The sequence below is a fragment of the Prunus avium genome, chromosome 2 (assembly GCF_965620075.1).
Source record: "Prunus avium chromosome 2, drPruAviu1.hap1.1, whole genome shotgun sequence".
NCBI classification, from domain to species: domain Eukaryota; kingdom Viridiplantae; phylum Streptophyta; class Magnoliopsida; order Rosales; family Rosaceae; genus Prunus; species Prunus avium.
Genome location: NC_142285.1, coordinates 7,507,006 through 7,533,147, shown reverse-complemented (window position 1 = coordinate 7,533,147; position 26,142 = coordinate 7,507,006). Strand labels below are relative to the sequence as shown.

The 26,142-nt window shown below is 35.0% G+C and overlaps 2 protein-coding genes and 1 long non-coding RNA gene across 5 annotated transcripts; all 3 read left to right on the top strand.

Moving 5' to 3' along the window:
- Window positions 1–2,817: 2,817 nt before the first annotated feature.
- LOC110769435 (uncharacterized) lies at window positions 2,818–4,827 on the top strand. Of its 2 annotated transcripts, none has more exons than XR_015834022.1 (6): window positions 2,818–2,963; window positions 3,084–3,162; window positions 3,510–3,656; window positions 3,932–3,976; window positions 4,396–4,446; window positions 4,562–4,827. It is a non-coding gene; the product is annotated as an uncharacterized LOC110769435 (long non-coding RNA). The 2 variants fall into 2 exon arrangements; XR_015834021.1 differs by having other exon boundaries at window positions 3,501–3,656.
- A 6,035-nt stretch (window positions 4,828–10,862) lies between these two features.
- LOC110745551 (7-deoxyloganetin glucosyltransferase-like) lies at window positions 10,863–12,730 on the top strand. Its single transcript, XM_021945656.2, has 2 exons — window positions 10,863–11,519; window positions 11,641–12,730. Exons 1-2 carry the CDS (start codon window positions 10,994–10,996, stop codon window positions 12,567–12,569), a joined length of 1,455 nt encoding a protein of 484 aa, XP_021801348.2. The 5' UTR covers window positions 10,863–10,993; the 3' UTR covers window positions 12,570–12,730.
- A 2,926-nt stretch (window positions 12,731–15,656) lies between these two features.
- On the top strand, window positions 15,657–18,931 carry LOC148296381 (7-deoxyloganetin glucosyltransferase-like). 2 transcript variants are annotated; one of them, XM_088249501.1, is made up of 3 exons: window positions 15,657–15,891; window positions 17,032–17,770; window positions 17,893–18,931. In XM_088249501.1, the coding sequence occupies exons 2-3, from the start codon at window positions 17,242–17,244 to the stop codon at window positions 18,813–18,815; spliced, it is 1,452 nt and encodes a 483-aa protein (XP_088105627.1). In that variant the 5' UTR covers window positions 15,657–15,891; window positions 17,032–17,241; the 3' UTR covers window positions 18,816–18,931. The 2 variants fall into 2 exon arrangements, with proteins under 2 accessions (XP_088105627.1, XP_088105626.1); XM_088249500.1 differs by having other exon boundaries at window positions 17,017–17,770.
- Window positions 18,932–26,142: the final 7,211 nt, after the last annotated feature.

Sequence of the window (26,142 nt, the reverse complement as noted above, 5' to 3'; positions counted from 1 at the left end):
ATTAAACCTATTATTAATTGGAATTGGAGAATAACCTGGTAAGGGCATAAGTTGGGAGGATGGCTCTTGTTTAGCTGGCATTAAGGAAGCTGGCAGGATTCTGGGTTGATTTTGGCTTGGCTGGCTGGGTTGACCATACTGCATTTTTTGCTTGTCTTTTTCTTTGCTGGACATGATTCTACTTGTTTGTCCTGCAGGAACTCTCTTGTAAGAAAATTTGGAATACTGTTTTCACTGCCTCTCAAATATTCTAACTCAAAATAAAAAACACTCAGAATGCCCTGCCATCTTGCAAAAATATGCTTACTAGCTATATTTTTAACATCCTTTTCTAAAACATGCTTTACTGACTTACAATCAACTCTGACCAAAAACTTTTGATTTAGTAAATCATCCTGAAATTTGCTTATGCATAATACAATAGATAAAATCTCTTTTTTAATAGTACTATAATTAACTTGAGATTGACTCCAAACTCCGGAATGAAAACTGACAATTTGCTCATGAGACTCAGGGTTAACTCTTTGCTTTAGAATACCACCATAACTAGACTTAGAAGCATCTGTTTCAACAATTTTAAAAGAATTAACTGAAGGAATACCAAGGCATGGAAGTGACTTGACATGGACTTTAATTTGTTTAACTATTTCTGTATGACTTAGTGTCCAGGCAGGAGGATTGCTCTGGAGACGATCAAACAGGGGCTTGCATAGCTTTCTTAGATTTTGATAGAAATCAGAAACATAATTCAAAGATCCTAAAAATCTCTGAAGTTGACTCTTCTCTAGAATTTGATCTGGAAATTTATCAGCAAACTGGATAACTCGGTTGATTGGGCTTATTTGGGATTGACTGATGTTGAAGCCTAAAAACCTAATATTAACTTGGAATAACTTAATTTTCTTAGCAGAAAGAACTAAACCATTTGACTTAACTATCTGGAGAAATTTACTCAGGTGTTTCCAGTGCTGCTCAATTGACTCAGAAAAGATTAAAACATCATTAATATAAACTATGGAAAAGTGACTGTAGGAATTAAAAATTTCATTCATTATATTCTGGAATTCACTAGGCGCATTTTTTAATCCAAAAGGCATGACATTCCATTCATAGTGACCGAAAGGGGTTACAAAAGCAGTTTTATATCTATCTGACTCTTTAATTTGAATTTGCCAAAAACCACTCTTCATATCAAATTTACTAAAGATAACTGCATTTTCTAATCTGTTAACTAGATCTCTTTTATTAGGAATTGGGTATCTAATCCATTCTAAAACTGAATTAAGGGGCTTATAATTGATAATTAGGCGAGGGGCTCCTCTTTCTAACTCGGCATTTTTCTGAACATAAAAGACTGGACAAGACCAGGGTGATTTACTCTTTCTAACTATTCCTTTGTTGACTAGATTCGTGACTTCGGCTTTGCATAATTCCATTAATTCTTGGCTCATTTGAATTGGACGGGCTTTGGTTGGAATATTATTTTCACTAAATGTCCTGACATAAGATAAGGAAACGACATGCTGCTTTCGGTGCCAAAAAGCATTGGGCATATCAGAATAGACTTCATTTTTGAACTTTCCGTCAAATTTACTAATTTGTGACTGTAGTAACTTATCAGCTAATTGTTGTTCTACTCGTTTAAACTTGATTTCTTCTTTAAGGAAATTAATTTGCTTTGTTTTATTCTGAATTAATTTAACTGACTTGGACACTACTGACTTTTGGAGTAACTTAAGACTGTGTAATTCTGGTTTAGTTAAAAACTCAAATTTGACCTTTTCTCCTAATTGACTTGAGGTGACTCCATCATATTCTACCTGGAAAGGATAAAGTAGTGAAATAAAAGGTAATCCTAAAATTACTTCATCCGTGATATTCTGGATCATGACAAAGGACGTCTTAAAGCATATTTTATTCTGGCAAACATGGGTTTTGGGTAATTCATATTTTAACTTCAAGGCTTTACCGGACGTTGTTCCTAGAACTTCTTTTGACTTCTTGTAATACTGGGTTGGAACTAAACCTTCCTGTATACAATTTAAATCGGCTCCTGAATCAAATAAGGCAACTGTATTTAATTCAAATTCGTTAATAAAAATACTAACTCTGGAATACCATTTTCTAAAATTAATTTGTTTAATTAAGTTAATTACTTTATCTTCTTTATCGGACGACTCAGGTTCTGACTCAGAACTAGACTTTCCAAAGGGATTACTAGACTCTGCTCTAGATTCCATTAACTTAATTAACTAGATCATGTTTAATTTCATAATTCTCAGTTTATAACTTTTGACTTATTTGTTTCAACTCTAAAATTTCTTTCTTAATTGTTTTGGTTTCTAACTAGAGATCCTGAAGGGTAACTTCTTTCTTTTTACTAAACCTTTCTAAGGTGGCATTAAGACTTATGCCCTCTTTATCAATCTCAAATAAAATTATTTTAGGGACTCTTCAATTGAAACTCACTATGATATCATGTTATTGTAATTACTTAATCATATTGAGTCAATGTTCGATCTTTTGTCAACCTTATATTTATTGCTAGATCGACAAGTTGTTTTACCTCAAGATGTACAACACATATAAGCTGGTCCAAAAAGTTGAATAGCAATCCACACAATAAAGTGATACCAAAATGAATGGATATGAAGTATGGAAAATTCTACAGTGCACCTGGCGCACTGATGCGCCACTTATTATAGACCTTTGGATGAGTAATTGGGGCATGTGGGGTAATCCAAAGCGTTGATTGTTGGTTACCGGTTAAATTGGTTGCTGTAGGTAAAATAATAAAAAAAAAATACAAAAATACTTGCTCTCTCATTCAGAGACATTTCAAGTCAACTTTGGGTTGGGTTTCTCATTTCTTTATCTTCGAGTTCTATTCCTTCTACAATAGCTCTTCTCCTCCTTCTGTGACGACGAGACGATGCCGGCGATCACATCTCCTCTCCTCTCAGGTAGGTCATGCTCCTTCTTCTCCTTTTTTTATTTCATTCTCCTTTCTAGGGCTTTGGGTCTGGGTATCTTCCTTGTTGTTGCTGCTTCATCGCTGGTTTTTCTTTGTTTTGTTTTTTTAGGTTTTCACAGTTATGATTTCTTTGTCTCACTCTCATCTGGATCTCCGTGGCTAGCTTTCTCTCAACCTCTCTATGGCAGGTAAGAACTCTAATTTTCTCCCTATCTTTCTAATTGTGTAATTTAGATGATTCGCATCAGAGCAGAAAGTATTTCAACTTTGAATTATGGTCTAGGCTTTCTAACAAAATGATTTATATGTCCTATTTTAATTTAGGGTTTAATGATTTGGTTATTGAATCGCAAGTCCTTATTATTATTATTATTATTTTTGGTAATATTTTGGATTTATATAGGAATTTGGTAATTTTTTGAAATTATAATTCTTTTTTTTTTCTCTTTCGAATTTTTCTCTCCCCTTTCTCCCTCTCAGAGATATCATTGCTACTTTCTTACTTTTTTTATTATTTGAATTTGAGGGTTGGAAGCTTGAGAGTTGTTCATTCTTGATAATGATATGAGACTTTAAATTGATGGCCTTGAGACTGCATATTGTTCAAACCAAAAGCATTGGGTTCTTGAAGGAAGATGCTAGACGATGGAGCATCCATTTCAACCTTGAAGAGATATTGCAGGTTTCTATTTTGTAAATTGTGTGTATTGTGTTTGATAACTTGGAATTTTATGTACTCTGTTTACTTGAGATCTCAATGTTAAAATAATGATCTAGAACTTGAGATAGGATTGAGACATTTATTGTCCTCCACGACAATGGAGCAAATTGGTGTCCATTACAACCCATGAGATCTATGACTTCTTATAATGTATTATTTTTGTGCTTCAGATAATTTAGTCTAAATTGTAGAGTAATATATTTAGTTTCTAATCTGAATTAGTTCTGATTTTTCAGTGAACAATTCAAATTTTGGTATGGATGTTGAAGACTATGTTGTTGGTGGGTGTTCTAACATTTCTTTAAATATGATTGCATACGAATGACGTTGCTGTGAAAAAAGTCAAAAAAGTAACATGTTGATGCAATGTTGTTTCGTGATCAACTGGAAATACACAAACATTTGATTCAGTCTAGTAGGCTTAGTTGCATAGATATTTGAAGAATTAAGTCAGCATGCTAGTAATTGCTATATGGCTGATTTTGTCTTGGTGACTTATGCTATCACCCAAAGTTGGAGGTCCTATCCTTGCTAGTTGTTTGGGAACGTAGAGACGTGGAGATGAATCTGCACTTTGTGTTTCCCTTGTCCAATGGTTCCCGCGAGCCCTTTTTCATCATGAGTGTTTTGATTTGCTTTCTGGTTCGTTCAATGTATAGTAAAATATCGCTATATAATTTATTTCCTCTTATTTTTGTAGCGGGAGTAGCTATCTTCATTTTACTAATCTCATTTTATTCAACTCGTGAAGGTGAGGACTTCACTAGCAAGATACATATAATGCTACAAATTTTTTTGTGAAGTTATGCTGTGATTCCCTTTTTTGTTTTCTTCTCATTTGTATTTTTTCTTGAAACATTTGACAGTACAAGGAGTCACAGAGGCAGAATAATTCGACGATTCATATATTTTGTGGCTTATGAGTTGGCGGTGTGTGTTTTATTTGGTTATGAATTGGGTGAATAGTAGTTTGAGTGAGTGTCATGTCAAGGTGGTTGCATAAGAAATACACAAATTCCTGGGAAGAATACGATTTCTTGGATTGTTTATTAGGAGTAGGATGTGTTTAATTGTTGTCGACATTTTGTTTAGTTTTTCATATATGCGATTAGAATGGTTAAAAGCACAAAAATTATGTTGTTTTTACTTTTAGGTACTTAAATCATGGAAGATAAGAAAAATGAAATGACAGTGGTCATTTGGCAATTACCATTCAGACGATTGGCTTTCACAAATTAGAATGGCAATTACATAGTGCCTATTTTTCAATTGCCAACATGATGTGGCTGTGATGTAGCAATATAAAGGAATTTTGTATGAGCTTGGTGACGTAAGGCATGGGCTGAATTGAAGATGGGAGTGTAGTAGATTGTAGTTCAATTGTTTTGCTCTATTTCTACTGTTGTTATTTAGGCTTCAGATCTTGATTGTAGTTCAGTTTTTTTTTTCTTCCTTCTTGTACTTGGCATTTAGTTTGTTTTATTTTTTTGCCTGAAATACTTGGCATTTAGTTTTAATGTATTGCTTTTGATGGACAAGTTATCCATTCCCTTTATGTGTACTTAGTAGGATATTTCATTAAACTCATGGTTATGAGAAATATAAATAATTATAAAAACTATTGATTTGTTTTCTTTATGTTATTGGCAGCCTTTTTAATTTTGAGAATGTAAATACATTATGTGATTTGTCAATGCAATTGACAAACAGATAGTGCCATTTGTATTTTAGTTTTGCAATTGACAAACAAAGAATTCTCATTTGCATTCCAATCGTGCAAAGGCTGTGACACCTATTGAACTTATAGGAAAATTCTACAATGGGCGTGGTGTATCCAAGCGCCCAAAATATCAGACATTGGATGAGTAAGTGGAGATGAGGGTTAAATCCACACCATTGAATGCTGGTAACCTGTTAAAAGGGTTGGTGTAGGTAAAAGTGAATAAAATAAAAATTAAATGGAAAAAGAAAAAGAAAACAAGAAAAGAAAAACAGAACGACAGAAAGGGAGAAGGGAAGATCGTGAATTGCTGCATAGGCAATCCCACCAACGACACTCTCTCTTTCATCTCTCCCTCTCTTCCCCTACATGTGAATCGCTTGATTCTGGAGATGAATTGAGAAGATCTTAAATCTCGGTGGCTGGGCATTTTTGCATGGTTCACAAAAAACCAGTGGAAACGAGTTGATGTTGCTGAAACGTATTTAAGTGGCCATTGCAAAGGTAAAATTAATAGCTTTATTATCCTTGTCCACACTTGAGTTCCCAAAGACCAGCAATATAACATTTTGCTATATTGATCTGCTCAAAGAAAACCAGCTATTTCTATGGGTAATTTTCCCTCTATGAAATCAAGTATCCCTCTATGAAATCAAGTAATTATGTTATGAAAAGAAAACCAGAAAAACTAAGCAGAAATTAATGCAGCACAGGAAGAAACTAAGCAGAAATAAATGGGTTTTTGATTTGCTGAACAAGCATAATGCAATTGACAAACAGTGAGTTGGAAATTGAACAAGCATAACACAATTGACAAACAGTGAGTTGGAAATTGAACAAAAATAATACAATTGACAAACCGTTAGTTTGTAATTGAACAACAAGAATGCAATTGACAAACCGTAAGTTTGAAATTGCAAACGTGCATGCATGCCTTTTTTCAACCCTTTTGGCTTGGTTTTCCACAGGATTTCAATTCCCTTTCGAAATAGTTTTGTAACCCCAAAGCTTATGTAACTTGTTTGATGCTATAAACGTATTATATAATGATGTCAAATATGATCGTGTATTGTTGTATGTGAATGGATTGAATGAGTTAATTTGAAAGGAAGTGACCATAAAATGGAAAGGGCACTGATAGATTGGGTCGCCTAGGAGGAAAAGGAAATAACTCAATTGACAAACAATGCGTTGGAAATTGAATAAACATAATGCAATTGACAAACAGTGAGTTCAAAATTGAACAAGTATAATGCAATTGACAAACTGTCTGTTTGAAATTGCAAACGTGCATGCATGCCTATTTTCTTAAAGTTTGGCTTCGTTTTCCACAGGATTTCACTTCCCATTTACGATATTACAATAGGAAGGACTTGTATTACACTGTTGGACATTTGTGTTCCATTATATTATAAAATCAATTCTTAATCGTGTAATATCGTAATTTACAAAAAAAGGACATGTAGTACAATATTAAGGTAAAGTGGAACATTCGGAAGTTAAATTAGGTCCCTATACTTGTAAACACAGATGTTTACAATATTAAGGTCTCATATTACTCTGTTTTGGACAGCTGTGTTCCATAGAATTGTAAAACCCATCCGTAATCTTGTAATATCGTAATTTACAAAGAGAATGACGTCTAGTACAATATTAAGGTAACTAGGGACATTAGGAAACTAAATTGAGTCCTTATATGTGTAAACACAAACATTTACTATATTAAGGTCTTGTTTTACTCGGTTTTGGACAGTTATGTTCCATATGATTGTAAAATGCATGCTTAGTCTTGTAATATTGTAATTTACAAAGATAAAGACATGCAGTACAATATTAGGGTAAATGGGAACATTCATATGGTAAATTGGGTCCTTATACTTATAAACTCGGATGTTTACAATACTAAGGTCTTGTATTACTCTTTTATGGATAGTTATGTTCTAGAGCATTGTAAAACCCATCCTTAATCTTGTAACATCGTAATTTACAAAGAGAAGGACGTCTAGTACAATATTAAGGTAACTAGCGACATTAGGAAAGTAAATTGAGTCCTTATACGTGTAAACACAAATGTTTACTATATTAAGATCTTGTTTTACTCGGTTTTGGACAGTTATGTTCCATGTGATTGTAAAATGCATCCTTAATCTTGTAATATCGAAATTTACAAAGATAAAGACATGTAGTACAATATTAGGGTAAATGGGAACATTTGGATGGTAAATTGGGTCCTTATACTTGTAAACTCGGATGTTTACAATACTAAGGTATTGTATTACTCTTTTATGGATAGTTATGTTCCAGAACATTGTAAAACCTCTCCTTAATCTTGTAATATCGTAATTTACAAAGAGAAGGACGTCTAGTACAATATTAAAGTAACTAGGGACATTAGGAAAGTAAATTGAGTCTTTATACGTGTAAACACAAACTTTTACTATATTAAGGTCTTGTTTTACTCGGTTTTGGACAGTTATGTTCCATATGATTGTAAAATGCATGCTTAGTCTTGTAATATTGTAATTTACAAAGATAAAGACATGCAGTACAATATTAGGGTAAATGGGAACATTCATATGGTAAATTGGGTCCTTATACTTATAAACTCGGATGTTTACAATACTAAGGTCTTGTATTACTCTTTTATGGATAGTTATGTTCTAGAGCATTGTAAAACCCATCCTTAATCTTGTAACATCGTAATTTACAAAGAGAAGGACGTCTAGTACAATATTAAGGTAACTAGCGACATTAGGAAAGTAAATTGAGTCCTTATACGTGTAAACACAAATGTTTACTATATTAAGATCTTGTTTTACTCGGTTTTGGACAGTTATGTTCCATGTGATTGTAAAATGCATCCTTAATCTTGTAATATCGAAATTTACAAAGATAAAGACATGTAGTACAATATTAGGGTAAATGGGAACATTTGGATGGTAAATTGGGTCCTTATACTTGTAAACTCGGATGTTTACAATACTAAGGTATTGTATTACTCTTTTATGGATAGTTATGTTCCAGAACATTGTAAAACCTCTCCTTAATCTTGTAATATCGTAATTTACAAAGAGAAGGACGTCTAGTACAATATTAAAGTAACTAGGGACATTAGGAAAGTAAATTGAGTCTTTATACGTGTAAACACAAACTTTTACTATATTAAGGTCTTGTTTTACTCGGTTTTGGACAGTTATGTTCCATATGATTGTAAAATGCATGCTTAGTCTTGTAATATTGTAATTTACAAAGATAAAGACATGCAGTACAATATTAGGGTAAATGGGAACATTCATATGGTAAATTGGGTCCTTATACTTATAAACTCGGATGTTTACAATACTAAGGTCTTGTATTACTCTTTTATGGATAGTTATGTTCTAGAGCATTGTAAAACCCATCCTTAATCTTGTAACATCGTAATTTACAAAGAGAAGGACGTCTAGTACAATATTAAGGTAACTAGCGACATTAGGAAAGTAAATTGAGTCCTTATACGTGTAAACACAAATGTTTACTATATTAAGATCTTGTTTTACTCGGTTTTGGACAGTTATGTTCCATGTGATTGTAAAATGCATCCTTAATCTTGTAATATCGAAATTTACAAAGATAAAGACATGTAGTACAATATTAGGGTAAATGGGAACATTTGGATGGTAAATTGGGTCCTTATACTTGTAAACTCGGATGTTTACAATACTAAGGTATTGTATTACTCTTTTATGGATAGTTATGTTCCAGAACATTGTAAAACCTCTCCTTAATCTTGTAATATCGTAATTTACAAAGAGAAGGACGTCTAGTACAATATTAAAGTAACTAGGGACATTAGGAAAGTAAATTGAGTCCTTATACGTGTAAACACAAACTTTTACTATATTAAGGTCTTGTTTTACTCGGTTTTGGACAGTTATGTTCCATTTGATTGTAAAATGCATCCTTAATCCTTGTAAATGAGTATTTACAACATTATGGATTAGGTGAACCCTAATGTTGTAATCATGGTTCAAAAACTTGTAAACCGCTACCCAAATTTTGTAACTTATAAGTTTTAGGATCCTCTTACAATGTTAGGGTACTCTCATATCCAAACTACTGTAAATCACTATCCTATCATATGCCAATTGCCAAACAGGAAGGGCATAATTGCATGACCCTTATGCAATTGCATTTTCAAAAAGTGGAAACTTGATAACTTGTATAACCGGTAACCAATTTTTAAAAAAATCTGGGAGCATCATAAAGGACAAATGGTCCATGGGTGCACCTGGTGCACTATAGAAGGTGCCATGAAGTATATATCTATCTATCTATCTTTTTCGACGTGATACACATGCTAAGTTCAGTAGTCTTTACAAACCCTACAAATGCTTGGCTTGGCTCATGGGCTGAATGTTTGGTTTCGAACTGCAAAGTTACGCATATGGTATTGGCGACACAGCTGCCAATACTACTATATATAACTTACCTACTTTTGGTCATGTTGTTGAAGACAAGAAGCTTACATAGTTATTTTTTTATTTTCTTCTTTCTTGCTATCTTGTTCCAGTAGAACAAGGCTAAACTAAATTGATTTTAACACATAAAGAAATTTCTTCAAAATCTTGTCAGTTAACATTTTCCAAAAAGTTTACTAACTATATATATACATATATATAACCGATTTTTTTTTTCTTTCTTTATAGCAAACGAGGGAAATTTGAACTAGGACCGAGTTGTTAATTAGTTAATTACAAAACTTGTTCAAAGATATACCAATAATTTATTATAGGAATTATTATGATTTTTATGATAATACAAACTAATCTGTAGGTTTAGTATTTAGTACTATAGGCAAGGAGACTAATATACACTTATGTGTACAATGATTATATTAATTTTAAAAAGCTTAATCATTTTATAGATTATAAGTGAAGCATGTGTTTCTAGTATATAGTATCGGATCCCCAGCTCTGCATTTAGAAAGTACGCATTTACCTGCATTTCATAAAATCTCAAGCATTCAAATCGGAGAGGGATGTTAGCAGCTCTTGGTTTCTCGATAGGCAAACAGGTGACGGAATAGGCTTCTTTGCAAGACAGATTGCAGTTTTTAAGTTGGTTAGTTGGAGACTTGAGCAGAATCTCCCGAACATTTTGAAATACTTGACCAACATAAGTGTATAAATTCAAAAAGATTTAAAAGATATGACTATTAGTGATGTAACAATATATATATCTAAGTTTATGATGCAGGTATTGAAATGATTTTTTATTTTTATTTTTCATTTTCTTATTCAGAGCAGAAAAAGAATGAGAATTGAACTCTTTGTGGTAGATGTAGACGTAAATGGTCCAATAATTGGAGAAGAAACTGGGGAAAGGCCAATAGAAGATACCAGTTCCACGTTGCTTCTTCTCACCTCAACTTGTCTGACAGCTTTCTTCTCACTCTGTGGTTATCTTATCTGCATATAGACTTGTGTGGAGGGAAAACAACAGAGAGCCAAAACAGGACGCATTGAAAAAGTAGCTCACTTTTGCTGTATAAATAATCTGCATTTGCAAGCACTGCAATGCACGCACAAAAGCTAAGATGGGTTCCACAGAAGTAGCTACTAAGCCACATGCTGTTTGCATTCCGGCTCCTGCTCAAAGTCATATAAAGGCAATGCTTAAATTTGCGAAGCTCCTCCACCATAGAGGTTTTCATATAACCTTTGTTAACACAGAGTTCAATCACAAGCGTTTTCTTAAATCTCTAGGATCCAATTCCCTTGATGGCTTGGCTGATTTTCGGTTCGAAGCCATCCCAGATAGCCTTCCGGATTCAAATGAAGACACCACACAAGATGGCACTTTGCTTGCTGAGTCCGTCAGAAAAAATTTCTTAGCTCCCTTTCATGCCCTCCTTTTAAAACTCAACAATGATGCCATAGAAACATCCAGCAATCCTCCAGTGACTTGCATAGTTTCAGATGGTTTCATGTCCACGTTCACAATCACAGCAGCTGAAGAAATTGGAGCCCCGATAGTGCTGTTCAACACTATAGCTGCCTGCAGCTTCATGGGATTTACACAACTTCGCACTGTAGTCGAAAAAGGACTTGCTCCACTCAAAGGTGAAATATATAACTATTAATTGAAGCAATTGTTGTTTAACTTATGGTTAACTCTTAACTGCTTGTTTCTAAACATGCAAATGAAATGTTTCTTCAATTGAATTTCATTTGTCTATTGCAGATGAGAGCTGTTTCACAAATGGCTATCTGGACACCGTAATAGATTGGATCCCAGGAATGAGAGATATCCGGTTGAGGGATCTCCCGACCTTCTTGCAAACCACAAATCCGGATGATGTCATGTTTAACTTCATCATGGAAGCAACCGATAGAGCTCATGAAGCTTCAGCAGTTGTTCTTCATACTTTTGATGCCTTGGAGTCAGATGTTTTGGATGCTCTCTCATCTATGCTTCCCCGTGTGTACACCGTTGGCCCTCTTCAATTGCATCTCAATCACATACCAGAACACCCTTTGAAAATGGGATACAGTCTATGGAAAGAAGAAACTGAATGCCTCGAGTGGCTAAACACCAAGGCACCAAACTCAGTTGTCTATGTGAATTTCGGCAGTATAGCAGTCATGACACCAGAACGGCTTGTAGAGTTTGGGTGGGGACTTGCAAATAGCAAGCTTCCATTCTTTTGGGTAATTAGACCTGATCTAGTTATTGGAGAATCTGCTATTTTGCCGCCAGAGTTTGTGGCTGAAACTAAGGAAAGAAGTCTAATAGCTGGGTGGTGCCCACAAGAGCAAGTCCTTAACCACCCATCAGTTGGAGGATTTTTAACGCACAGCGGTTGGAATTCAACGGTTGAGAGCCTTACTGCAGGAGTTCCTATGCTCTGTTGGCCATGCTTTGGAGACCAGCAAATGGACTGTCGCTATACTTGCAATGAATGGGGCATTGGCATGGAGATTAGTAATGATGTGAAGAGGGATGAGGTAGAGAAGCTTGTCAAAGAGTTAATGGAGGGTGAGAAGGGTAAGAAGATGAAAAATAAGGTCATGGAGTGGAAGAAACTTGCAGAAGAAGCTACTAGTCCACATGGTTCTTCATCCACAAACTTGGACAATTTAGTGAATCAAGTGCTATTAAGAAAAAGCTGAAGATTTTACTAGAAGATTTTAATTATTATTTTTTATTTCCATTGTCTCAAATAATCAACTAGCTGGCAATATGTACTCAGGCCTGTAAAACTTATGTTGCTAGCTAGCAATATGTACTCAGGCTAGAATTTTGTTTTGCTCTAAGATTTTAATTAATTATGTTCAAATTATATATTGATGTCTTCATGTGAATGGTAAAATTCACATGAATAGTGTCATGGCAAAAGGGAAGGGGAGGCAAGGATTGGTACTATTCATGTGAATAGTGTCTGCCCTAGCAATTTTGTTGTTGTTTTTCCACCCTTTGCCATGGCAAAGGGCAATTACTATTCACAACAAATTTATTTTATTATTTATATACTTATAAGATTAATTTTGATAAGATTTTCGGATAAAATTTTCGGTTTCCACGTGTCCATATTTATTATACAAATTTAGTTATATAACCAATCTTAGACATAATCTTATAAAGAAACACTATACCATTTAAAAACTATAAACACACCCAAAAATCGACAGCCGTCAATTTTTTCAATTTAATAGCTATTTTTCAGTTTAATTGTGTGTGTAAAATACCTATATTGCCCTTGTACTATGGATTTGAGAGAGAAAAATCAAATCTGCCAGAAAAGCATATCTGCCAAAAAACCAAATCATATTTATTTTCTCCTTTCTTGGCGGTGCTTTCTCGGTGTTGGAGCAAGAGGAGGTTCCATTGAAGCTCAATCTCAGGCCCAACTATATTCTTCATCTCTGATCTACAATTTTCAATATTTCACCTTTGATTTCTTGTTCTAAAATCGTGCTTCTATTGACATTTTTTTTCTTCGCATTGTTCGGAATCTCGAATGAACCTCGATCAAATGCTCTTAGCTCTACTCCTCTTTCGTCACGTCGTCGTGGTCGTTGTCGTCATCATCGTCATCATTGTCGTCATCGTCGTCGTCGTTTGGTTTGGACTTGAGATTTTTTATTTTTTGCTTCAATTATGTGTTTCTCTTCAGATTTTAGTTGATTTTCGAAATGTATTTTAAGCTTTGATGATCGATTTATCTTTTGTTACTATTTCAATTATGGATCTCATTTTTGTTTGACAATGTACTTCTATGATAGAGTATTAACAATGTACTTCTATGACATAATAGTATTAACAATCTAGGCTCAGCTTGTTTTGAGTTGGTTTGGTTTGTTCTTTCTTCATCTTTTCTTTGGTGGACATGTATTAGAAATAGCAACATGACAAGCATTAATCAACATGACAGTAAACTAGCAATGTTATTACCGTAGACTGGAACATTACAAGGGTAGACATGCATTAGAAATAGGATGTCATAGGAAAAAGGAGCAGCGAGTTAAAGTCTTCGCTCGCTTTCCAACCACCGAAAAATGGACTTCAAAAAAAAAAGAGGGAGAATACCTTTGCCTGACATAACTACAAACAAGCAACGGATGAGTGCCCTAGCGCGAAATGGAAATCGAAAAAGAAAAGATTTAACGGCTCCTTTGTGGGATGGGAAGCATCTCCCCTCCCCCCTTCAAGTAGACAATTCGAGATCCCCCTTGCTTAATTCACTCAATTAGCAATTTAAATTGGAATTGGAATATTCCCCCGCTCGAAAGAGTTCGCTCATCATCCTTTCCCTCGCCAAATACGGGGGACATGTTACCATGTATCCAAACGGAGAAGCAGAAGCAGAAGAATAGGATTGAGATTGCCAAAGACCTTTTGGGGGAAGTCATAAGGATAAACCGTTACGCTAAGGGGAAATCCTTCTAGAAGAAAGCGGTTTGAGATCCTTAATAAAGTCCTAACTCAAATAAGGCGTTTTAACGCTAGTTTACAAAAGCTAAGGTCCCATCATACAAAAGAGGTCTAAAACTTCGTTTTCTCTTAAGGGGATTTAGTTGTAGTTATCTTTCTTGCAAGAAAAGCATAGGATGTCATAGGAAACTACCAGTGTTATTACCCTATACTGGAACATTACAGGGGTAGATATGCATTAGAAATAGGATGTCATAGGAAACTACTAGTGTTATTATCCTAGACTGGAACATTATAGCAATTAATCAACATGACAGTAAACTAGCAGTGTTATTACCCTAGACTGGAACATTACAGCCATTAATCAACATGACAGTAAACTAGCAATGTTATTACCCTAAATTGGAACATTACAGGGCTAGACATGCATTAGAAATAGGATGTCATAGGAAACTAGCAATGTTATTACCCTAGACTGGAACATTACAGGGGTAGACATGCATTAGAAATAGGATGTCATAGGAAACTAGTAGTGTTATTAACCTAGACTGGAACATTAAATGGGTAGACATGCATTAAAAATTAGATGTCATAGGAAACTAGCAATGTTATTACCCTAGACTGGAACATTACAACCATTAATCAACATGATAGTAAACTAGCAGTGTTATTACCCTAGACTGGAACATTACAGCCATTAATCAACATGACAGTAAAGGTGTGGAACATTATAGTCATTAATAACATGACACGTTAATGAAGCTACGGTTTTCAAGACGTTTTGTTTGTAATGAATTGTTTGGATTTTTTTATAAAATTGGGCTGGGCTTGTTTTGGGTGCTATTTAAGTTTTTTGTGTTGGGCTTCTTTCAAGTTGATCAATAGTAGTCACGTAATTTATAAGAACTTAAACACCAATTTCTTATGTAGTAAATGAGTTTTGGGTGTGTTTCTAAAGTGCATTCCATGTGGGGGGGGGTTTTTTTTTTAATAATTTCAACTCCTATTTTGGGTATATTAGTGAAGCTCCCTATTTATTATAAAATCACTTCTCAGATTTCGGATAAAACATTCAGATAAGATTTTCGGTTACCACATGTCCATATTTATTATAAAATTCACATCTCAGATTTCAGATAAAATATTTGGATAAGATTTCCGATGGCCACGTGTCCATATTTATTATAAAATTCACATCTCATATTTCGGATAAGATTTTCGGTTGCTACTATTGTGCCACGTGTCACTCTATCTTCTAAATCCTATTATAAAACCACACCCTAAAGTCACACCAATCATAGATATCCTCTCTATCCTTTCATTTATCAAATTTTACAAAACACATTCTTCTTTCAATATCTTACACGAGGAGATTGTTGGAGTGGGCTAAGTGAGAAAATGAAGAAAGAATGTGCAAACGTACTGAAGAAGAAAGGGAGTGGGAAGCAGAAGATGATCAAGTAGTTTTAACGGTGGGTATGCTTGATCAATCAAGCCAACACCACTATGGTTGACAACAAGGCCGTTGCTTGAACGTGAATAGACGTAGGCACTCTCGAGGTAAGAATCTCTTGGAAGATTACTTTATCCTAAATTCGTTATACACTCTAGTGTTAGAGAGTTGGGTTGGGTTGGGTTGGGTTGGCCTAATAATGAGCGAGTCTTGGGTTAAAAAAATTAAATCGCTATGGATTCACATTGTCCACTAAATTTTGAAAACATAACTCTTGGAAGAATAGCAGTGAAGATGAAAACAAGAAGTGATGAAATTGAAGCGATGTGGTAGATGAGAGTTTGCAGTCAAGGTTTTTTATTTTATTTTTTATTTGAAGATAACGGATTTTCTTGGTTGTTGGGAAGGTTCACACTGTTAAGGCTGGAAATGTGGTGTTAAATGAAAGGACATATGTCAAAATTCCAAATAGGGACCAGAGGGGGAACAAAGAAAATTGGGACAAAATATCTTTACTCCATAAATAGGGCCCAAAATATATACCTACAATACTCAATTCTTAGGAAAAAAACCCATTTGACTTTTCAAAGGGACTAAATGTACCATATGAGCTCCTATCCTTGAAAAACCAAAAAACTACAACAATGTCATCAATGTTTTTTTTTTTTCCCCTAAAAATCATAATGCCAGGATACTAATGGTATTTCACACATCATTCAAATTTAAAAAAATACTACACCTGGTCCTTTTTGAGTTTTTTTTTCTTTCTTCAATTAAAAGCTTTTAGGGTTTATATGTAAATTCAATGCTAGAAATGTGTTTTATTATAAATTTCTCTTAATTATTGGAGGTATATACATGATTCTTGATTTGTTGGGAGTATAACAGTCATGACACCAAATCAAGTTGTTGAGTTTGGCAGTATTAAAAAAAGGGTGATACTGTAACACAAAATTACAGAATTGAAGAGGGGAAATAATGAACCAAATTATCCTTACATCGGCAAGAAACCGAAGTCTAAGTCTTATTCTTTTTGTCTTGATTGATCAAGTAGTTTCCTTGTTGTCTTGATCAACTGATTTTTCTTTGCACACATATTTGTGCGTCGAAAATTTGACTATCTATCAACCAATGACTAACTTCTAGATTATATTGTTATAAAGATTTAATCATAATTTGTAGACTATTAGTTATTTATATTATTATAAGTAACAATTTCTACCACTATATAGTTATTTATGTTGCAGGTAAAGTGAAGATTCCTATTTTGACTCTGCTACTTCATCTCATTACCTCAATTTATCTGGCGACCTCCTTTTTTGACATTATCCTCAGTTTCCTATTTTGACTGAGGGAAAAAACAGAGAGCCAAAACAGGACACATTGAAAAGTAGCTCAGTTTTGCTGTATAAATAATCTGCATTTGCAAGCACTGCAATGCACATACAAAAGCTAAGATGGATTCCACAGAAGTAGCTACTAAGCCACATGCTGTTTGCATTCCAGTTCCTGCTCAAAGTCATATAAAGGCAATGCTTAAATTTGCAAAGCTCCTCCACCAAAGAGGTTTTCACATAACCTTTGTTAACACAGAGTTCAATCACAAGCGCTTTCTTAAATCTCTAGGACCCAATTCCCTTGATGGCTTGCCTGATTTTCAATTCGAAGCCATCTCGGATAGCCTTCCGGATTCAGATGAAGATGCCACACAAGATGTCACCTTGCTTTGTGAATCCGTCAGAAAACAAAATTTCTTGGCTCCCTTTCTTGCCCTCCTTGCGAAACTCAACAATGATGCCATGTCAACATCCAGCAATCCTCCTGTGACTTGCATAGTTTCAGATGGTTTCATGTCCACGTTCACAATCACAGCTGCTGAAGAAATCGGAGTCCCTATAGTCCTGTTCTACACTATAGCTGCATGCAGCTTCATGGGAATTAAACAACTTCGCACTGTGGTCGAAAAAGGACTTGCTCCACTCAAAGGTGAAATATATAAACTATTAATTGAAGCAATTGTTGTTTAACTTATGTTTAACTCTTAACTGCTTGTTTCTAAACATGCAAATGAAATGTTTCTTCAATTGAATTTCATTTGTCTATTGCAGATGAGAGCTGTTTCACAAATGGCTATCTGGACACCGTAATAGATTGGATCCCGGGAATGAGAGATATCCGTTTGAGGGATCTCCCGACCTTCTTGGAAGCCACAAATCCGGATGACATTGTATTTAACTTCGCCATGGAAGCAACCGATAGAGCTCATGAAGCTTCAGCAGTTGTTCTTCATACTTTTGATGCCTTGGAGTCAGATGTTTTGGATGCTCTCTCATCTATGCTTCCCCGTATGTACACCGTTGGCCCTCTTCAATTGCATCTCAATCACATACCAGAACACCCTTTGAAAATGGGATACAGTCTATGGAAAGAAGAAACTGAATGCCTCGAGTGGCTAAACACCAAGGCACCAAACTCAGTTGTCTATGTGAATTTCGGTAGTATAGCAGTCATGACACCAGAACGGCTTGTAGAGTTTGGGTGGGGACTTGCAAATAGCAAGCGTCCATTCTTTTGGGTAATTAGACCTGATCTAGTTATTGGAGAATCCGCTATTTTGCCGCCAGAGTTTGTGGCTGAAACTAAGGAAAGAAGTCTAATAGCTGGGTGGTGCCCACAAGAGCAAGTCCTTAACCACCCATCAGTTGGAGGATTTTTAACGCACAGCGGTTGGAATTCAACGGTTGAGAGCCTTACTGCAGGAGTTCCTATGCTCTGTTGGCCATTCTTCGCAGACCAGCAAATGGACTGTCGCTATACTTGCAATGAATGGGGCATTGGCATGGAGATTAGTAATGATGTGAAGAGGGATGAGGTAGAGAAGCTTGTCAAAGAGTTAATGGAGGGTGAGAAGGGTAAGAAGATGAAAAATAAGGTCATGGAGTGGAAGAAACTTGCAGAAGAAGCTACTGGTCCACATGGTTCTTCATCCACAAACTTAGACAATTTAGTGAATCAAGTGCTATTGAGATAAAGTTAAAGATTTTTCCATAAGAATATTGATGTTAATTATCATTTCCATAAGAATATTTAGACAACCTGTTACTATATCTAGAATTTAATTCTGATTAAGGTTTCACTATGCTTAAAGCCTTCAACTCTAAAGTCTCATTATTCTGATTAAGGTTTCACTATGCTGAGCTTCTTTTTTTGACATTCTTCTTTGATCTCCTATTTTGGCTGCGCTCCATGCATCAATGCTTATCTGCAATTCTGCATGTGTCATATTCTCTTCAACAGTTTCTTCACCTCAGTAAGGATTGGAAAGAACAAGAAAAAAAAAAGAGCAGTGGAAGTGGAAGAAACAGCAATTAAAAACTGCTTCAGTTCGTCGGGTTTTCTCCCAAACTGAGGTTCTAAAGGGAGCGCAGATGGCCTGGGAAAAAAAACGGTGGCTTTTATTTTGAATTTCAAACCCACATCCACTCAACTCGAACACAGCTTTACAGAGGAAATCTCTAAGCGTTTCTTCTTATTTTACTGCAGCACACAGCATTTCAACGATTCCTCTTTTCTAGATCAGCAACTGTTAATTAACAATATATCAACAATTAATAGACTAACATTAACCAAAATTTTAAACAAAAAAGAACAGTCGTATAATTTGTATGAACAAACCTTGAGGAAAAATCAATCAAATGATTAAAATTATCCAAGAAATTATTCACCATTCCACTTCAAATTCTTCAAAACCTGTGGAATGTACCTGCAAAAATGAAAACTTCAAAAAGAATAAAAAAACATGGATTAAAGAATACAAATTGAGTTTTTCTTTTCTCTATTGCAAACCTTTCTTGTGCTCTTTCTTTCACTTTCTCGGATACACCAAGTGAATATTGCAAGGGAGAAAGAATAAGAAGAAATGGGAAAGAAAAGACGACGAAGAATGAAGAAAAGAAGAGAGAACGATTTCAGAGCTAGACAAGAGCAAAAATGAAGGAACAAAGAGAAGAACTAAGAAAGAATGAAAATGAAAAGAAAAAAAAAGAGATGAAGGGTTGTGCGGCGCTGGAAGAAGAGGAAGAGAGAAATAGGGGAAGTGGGTGCGTTGGTGTTGGAGAATTAGGGTTTAGATTAATCTCTTTTTTTTTATATACTAAAAACAGCCCCTGAAAAGAAATAATTAAATTTAAAAAATAAAAACATTCATCCGCCCCTAATAAAAGTCATTAGGGACCAATCTTATTCGCCTCTAATAATTGAACTTTATAGGGGCTGTGTTAAGCGCCCCTATAGGTAATAAAACTAATAGAGGCATTTACTATGCGCCCCTATTATTGTTATAGGGGCATGTCCATATTTCCGCCCCTAATAAACATTAATAGAGGCAGATCCTTATTTCCGCCCCTAATTTACTGCCCCTAATACTCACGTTTTTGGTAGTGACGCTTTCTAGTCTTTGAATGTGTGTGCTTGTCAAGTGGAAGTAAAAAAATCTCCTCTTTTTCTACTACGCTTTCATATATGTATGATCTCTCATCTTCCCAGTAGTTGCTGTTATTGTACATCTCATATATCATATACCTTCAATATCGATAGTCTTTGAACGTTTGTTTCTCCTTTTTCCCAATAGTTTTTGTTGCTGTTACAAATAAAAAGTTCCAATCTCTTCTCTTTGAATAGTTGATGTTGCTATACATCATATAGCAATGTACAGTAGTATCCCAATTATTTTTTCTACTTTTCCTTCTTCTTGTTTTATTTTTTATTTTTGTTGTTGTTATTTCTTCGTTTCTCCATGGAGGAAGGCTCACCTTGAGTTTTTCTTAAGGGTTACAGATTACCCAAGCAGAGTCGCGCTACAGAAGTTAGGATGCAAAGAGTGAGATGATGTTTGACCCCAACATGGACGCGCCACCATCTGCGGACATAGTGATACCTAAATCAGTTTTTGGTTCTGAGAGCTTCATGGATAAGCTCATGAATAAGGTAAACTTGGTTCGAAACATTGGAATTGATGTTAATTCTTTGGAGGCAGAGTATGTGGGTTTTAATGACGATGAGGATGTGACTGTTTCTCACGGAGATCGTGGACCGTGTATCCAGTTTTTCAGATTGCGTCATGGACCGTTTTTGCAAACCTTGGCAGAATGCTCTTATTATCAAGCTCCTGGGGAGATCACATACAACTATCTCCATGCTCGACTCCAATAAAAGTGGAGCCTAAAGGAAGGGTGGAAACTGTTTGATTTGGTCAATGATTACTTTGTTCTTCGTTTTAAGCTTGAGAAGGATCTCAATTTCGTTTTGACTAGGGGACCGTGGATCATTGTTGGTTAGTACTTGGTTATGCAGAAATGGAGGCCCGGGTTTTGTCCTGCAACTGTGAAGATCACTCAAATGGCGGATTGGATTCATGTTTCTGCGATTCAATTGGAGTGTTTCGATGTGTGGGCTTTGAAAAGAATTGGGAATTTGTTGGGGAAGATTGATGCTCTCACTACTTCTCAGAATCATGGGAAATTTGCACAACTTTGTGTAGAGTTGGATTTGTCTCAGCGTCTTGAGGCATTTGTTCAAATTAACAATGTTTGGTACAATGTGGAGTATGAAGGCCTTCCAAATATTTGTTATATGTGTGGTCGAAATGGTCACAAAAGGGAACACTGTGATGTGCAAGATGTTGCCTCTATGGAGAAGACTAGTGATGGATCCAATTTGGGTAATGATGGTTTGGTAGGAGGTGATACTGTAATGGGGAAAAAGGGTATTGATGATGGTATTGAGAATTTGCATGGGCCATGGATGGTATTGAGAATTCCATGCCCCAATAGCATGATCAAGAGCATTGATTAAGAGAAGGATCGTACTACACGGTAATTTCAACTAAATAGGTTCACAACCCCATTCTATTTTGGTTTGGGCAACCGTGACATATTGCTAGATGTCACTCACGGTTTGTGAAAGCCCTGAAAACAAAATATAATCTAGTTCTCATAAAGGGAGAATTAAAAGGAAGTTTTAATTCACAATTGACCAATAAAGAGTTTTGAATCGCCTACTAGCTTGTCGATTATAACCTAATGGATGGCACACCGATAAGGTTAGATGAAATGAAATAAATATAATGTGCATAGACTTATTAATTTAATAGAGATTGAATTAATTAAGAGAATGCGAAAAAAGGGTATTTTGGGCCTAAACTATGAAATTGGGTTTAAGGGCCTTTGGGCTTGGACCCAATGGGCTAATTGAGTTATGTGGGCATAGTAGGATGACCACTTGAGCCCAACAAGCCCAAATATACCCCATGGCCGGTTTTACCTAGAGGGAGACTTAGGTCTCCTTCTTGTGGTTCTATATATGTGAACTTTGTCTCTTGAGAAAAGTTAAGGTTTTTGAGCTAGTTTCAACAAAGGAGTTAGAACACCATCAAGCTCCTCCCACCTAGCCAAAAATCGTCCACCCTAGGAAATGAGTAGTGGCGGATCTATGATTGTTATATCTTGAGGTCATAGTGTAAAAATTCTGATTTTTTTTTTAAATAAAAATAACACTAAAAAAAGTAGAAATCAGTTTGATATAAATTAGTTGGACTAACATTGAGTAAGAGTCTTACATCTGTACTGATTCGCGAAGTCGTTTTGGCTCGCCGCTTACAAAAAAAAAAACCCCTTGTAGCAGCGCAAGGTCCTTCACATTAGTTACCTGCAATGTGGAAAGAGAAAATATATAAATATATGAATGTAGATAGAAAAAGCATATGAGGTTAAACTAGGCCTCGTCAATGGGCCGGGCCGGGCCCAGCCCAAAATTAACGAGCTTGGGCCAAGCCGGGTCAGGCTCAAACAAGTAAAAGAATATTAACGGGCCGGACGGGGCTGGGCTTTATTCAATAAATCAAAGCCCAGGCCCGATCCATGGGTCGGGCTTTAATGGGCTTTATCGGGCTAGGCCGGGCAAGCCCAATTGGGCCGGGCCAAAATGGGCTTACTAATAAAAAGTCAAATTTCTGAAATTCATTTCATTTCCTGTTAAGTATGAAGCTCAAAAAATGTGAATGTCTTACAAATCTTATACAACCATTAAAATTATGCACTTTCTAAACAAAATGTCTTACAAAATCACAATCTACTACAACCAAGTTATGCAAAATCAAATTAAATTCACTCACAATCTCATCAAAAGCTTCACTGAAGGCTTACTCAAAAGCATGATACTGTCCCAAAGTCTGTTACTACAATAAAAATCAAATGCTTGCAAAATAAAATATAGTCCTATTACATAACATTTCAACTTTGAATGGTCTCATTTTCAGATTCACCAACAATCTCAACATCACTGTCTACCATCCAATCTGGTCTTGATGCTCTAATGTTCATTAATTCTTCAGCTCGTTGCTCATCCACTGTTGCATCTTGCTTTCTTGAATCTGCCAAGGCCCAATCTTTCAAGCAAATTAAAGTTTCTATTGTACTCGGACTCAAATTGGCCCTTTTCTCCGATACAACTCTACCACTTGCACTAAAACATGATTCTGATGCTACAGTAGAAGCTGGAATAGGTAGCAAATCTGGAGCCATAAGGGAAACAATAGGGTATAATGATTGATTGTTTTTCCACCAACCCAAAAGACTAAATTGATTATCATCAACAACTTCTATTGTTGGTAAATCAAGATAAAATTGTAATTCAGAAGTGTTGGTGGAGGAAGAAGAAGAAGAAGAAGAAGAAGAAGATAGCTTTTTCCTTTTCCAGCCTTCAATAGAGAAATTTCTCATTATAGGGACAGATATAGAACCAGGAGTTTGGCCAGTAGAAGTTGCAACAACATTTTGCACATTTTGAACAACATCAGGAATTACATTCTTCTTGTAGATATCAAATAACTAAAATAATAGTGTCTTTATAGCTAAAATTTTTGAGTCAATGGTTAATTGATCAATACCTATCATGTCTAACCATTCAGCAATTGCAAATAATTTAAACCTAGGGTCCATAATAGTAGCAAAGCAAAAAACCATAGGAAACTCTTTCCAATATTTATCAAATTTTGTTTTCATTTCAGTCAAAGCATCCTTAAAAACAGAAAATTCAGAATATGCAGCAAATGATCCATGAATATCTATTAAACAATTAATAACACGACTTGAAGTAGGATAATACACACCAGAAAATATCTTAGTTGATGAATAAAAAATTTGTAAAAACCCACTAACAAGTTGTGCTATTGTCCAATCTTCTTCACTAGGTACTTGTAAATTACAAAAACGTGATTCATTTACCTTTTGAACATACCTATGCAAAGGGGCTTTATACTTTAGAGCAACATGTATAAGCTCATACGTTGAATTCCACCTATGAGACACATCAATATCTATATTTTTCTTTCCCATATGGAAATCACTACAACATTTCACCCAAATTTCATGTCTCTTGTTAGATGAATTCATGCTACGAACAATATCAGTAATTTTATCAATAGACGGAGATAAAACTTTAAGTTCATCTTCCACAATCAAATTCAATATATGACAACAACATCGTACATGAAACAACTTTTCATGCACAGAATCCAGCAAAAGAGTTGATGGAAGTATACTTGCAGTTGAATCATTATTTGATGCATTATCTAATGATAGAGTAAATATTTTGTTGTGAATGTGCCAAGATAACAATTCATCAAATATATGAGTTGCAAGTGACTCTCTGGTGTGTGGGTACTCAATCATTTTAAAGCAAATTATCCTTTTATTCAAACACCACTCTTTATCGATAAAATGTGCAGTGAGTGACATATAACCCATTTTCTGTCGTGATGACCAAACATCAGAAGTTAGAAGTTGCTGTCAGAAAGAAAAAAGAAATTATTTAGTTCAAACGTGAACTATTGGATGACCAACAATTAGGTCCATATGGAATACGGGCACGAGTACAAGGCCGAGCTTCTTTGGGCGCGTTACTCCTCCATGCTGATGTATGCTGTGGGATCCGTTTGGATTATAGGGGCTCTATCAGAGTCCATATATTTTATAGATTGCTCTGGTGGGGCTTTAGGATATAGGGCCCCAAATCTTCCATTGGGGATGCTTTTTTGCACATGGGCTCTATATTATAGAGCTCCAAGGAGGTTGAGCCTAATTTAAGGCTCCCATTGGGATGGCTTTAGATAAATGTTATGGAAGATTTGAAAAAATACAACTCCAACCATGCTCCCTATCCATTTCCTAAAATAGGGAGACCTCTAAGAGCTCCTAAATCTGAGGAGAGAGAAAGACTCCTAATGACACCCTATAATTTAATACTGCTTTATTTTATGAGTATTTTAAACCTTTAATTAATGCTAACCTTTTATTTATTTATAGAAATTGACCAATTACAAAATAGTTATAGCATATATGAGTCCCTAAACTAGATAGTACGATTGGAGTTGGGCTTCTTAGATCTAGGTTCAAAACGATTAGCTATCATTGGGTTTAGTCCTCGCGTTTTTGGTTTTAAATGTAGGTCCTTTGACATTTATTACTTTTTTGTTGTGTCAATTTTACCCTTTGAGGTAAATAAGGAAAAACACATTGAAAATCTAAATTTAATGTATTATTTCCTTGTAATTGAATTCTAGAATTTAAAATTTTGAATGTTTTCCTTGATAATTTCACAAATATATGGATAAAATACAATTTAATCAATAAAAAGTAAAGACCCACATATTATACCAATCGATCAGACAAACACCCACATTAAATTATGTACCTGACATATAAGTAAATAGTGTTATTATTAGCAACGAAAATACTTAGTGATAAATTAGAAGACTACCTAAAAGTCATATACAAAAATAGACAAAATAAAATTGTATGTTACCTAGAAAAAAAAAAAGGTACATAAAATACTATTACACATTGTCGAATATATGAAACGACATATATATACCTATGCAATGGGCAATAGGCAATATGAAATAAATGATTATTGCCTGATTCAAGTCATAAGGGGCAACATTGGAACAAAAAATGATTTTAAAAATAAAATAATAAAAATATTTAAAAATGAATGTAATTCTATGTGACACAAAATTCAAAGGACTTGGATCAAAGTCACTAAATCTGAGGATTAAACCCAACTCCTTAATAGGAATTTGGATCTATATCAATTTTTTTATAAATTTTATAGAGAGCTCATAAAATAGCTTTTATATGTTTTTTGCTAAATTTTAACTAAAAAATAGGGAGCATGATTGTAAATGCTTTTAGAAAATAGATAAGATATGGATGAAAGGTATAAAGACAAGGAGTTGCATCCATCTACCTCCATTATTATCTAACAAAATGGATGAGATATGGATGAAGACACGAGTTGCA

Bases quoted from the DNA above. Each gene is read 5' to 3' on its own strand.
- LOC110745551 (XM_021945656.2), top strand. From the start codon at position 10,994: ATGGGTTCCACAGAAGTAGCTACTAAGCCACATGCTGTTTGCATTCCG. The intron at 11,520-11,640 runs GTGAAATATATA...TGTCTATTGCAG, and splicing joins AGGACTTGCTCCACTCAAAG to ATGAGAGCTGTTTCACAAAT.
- LOC148296381 (XM_088249501.1), top strand. From the start codon at position 17,242: ATGGATTCCACAGAAGTAGCTACTAAGCCACATGCTGTTTGCATTCCA. The intron at 17,771-17,892 runs GTGAAATATATA...TGTCTATTGCAG, and splicing joins AGGACTTGCTCCACTCAAAG to ATGAGAGCTGTTTCACAAAT.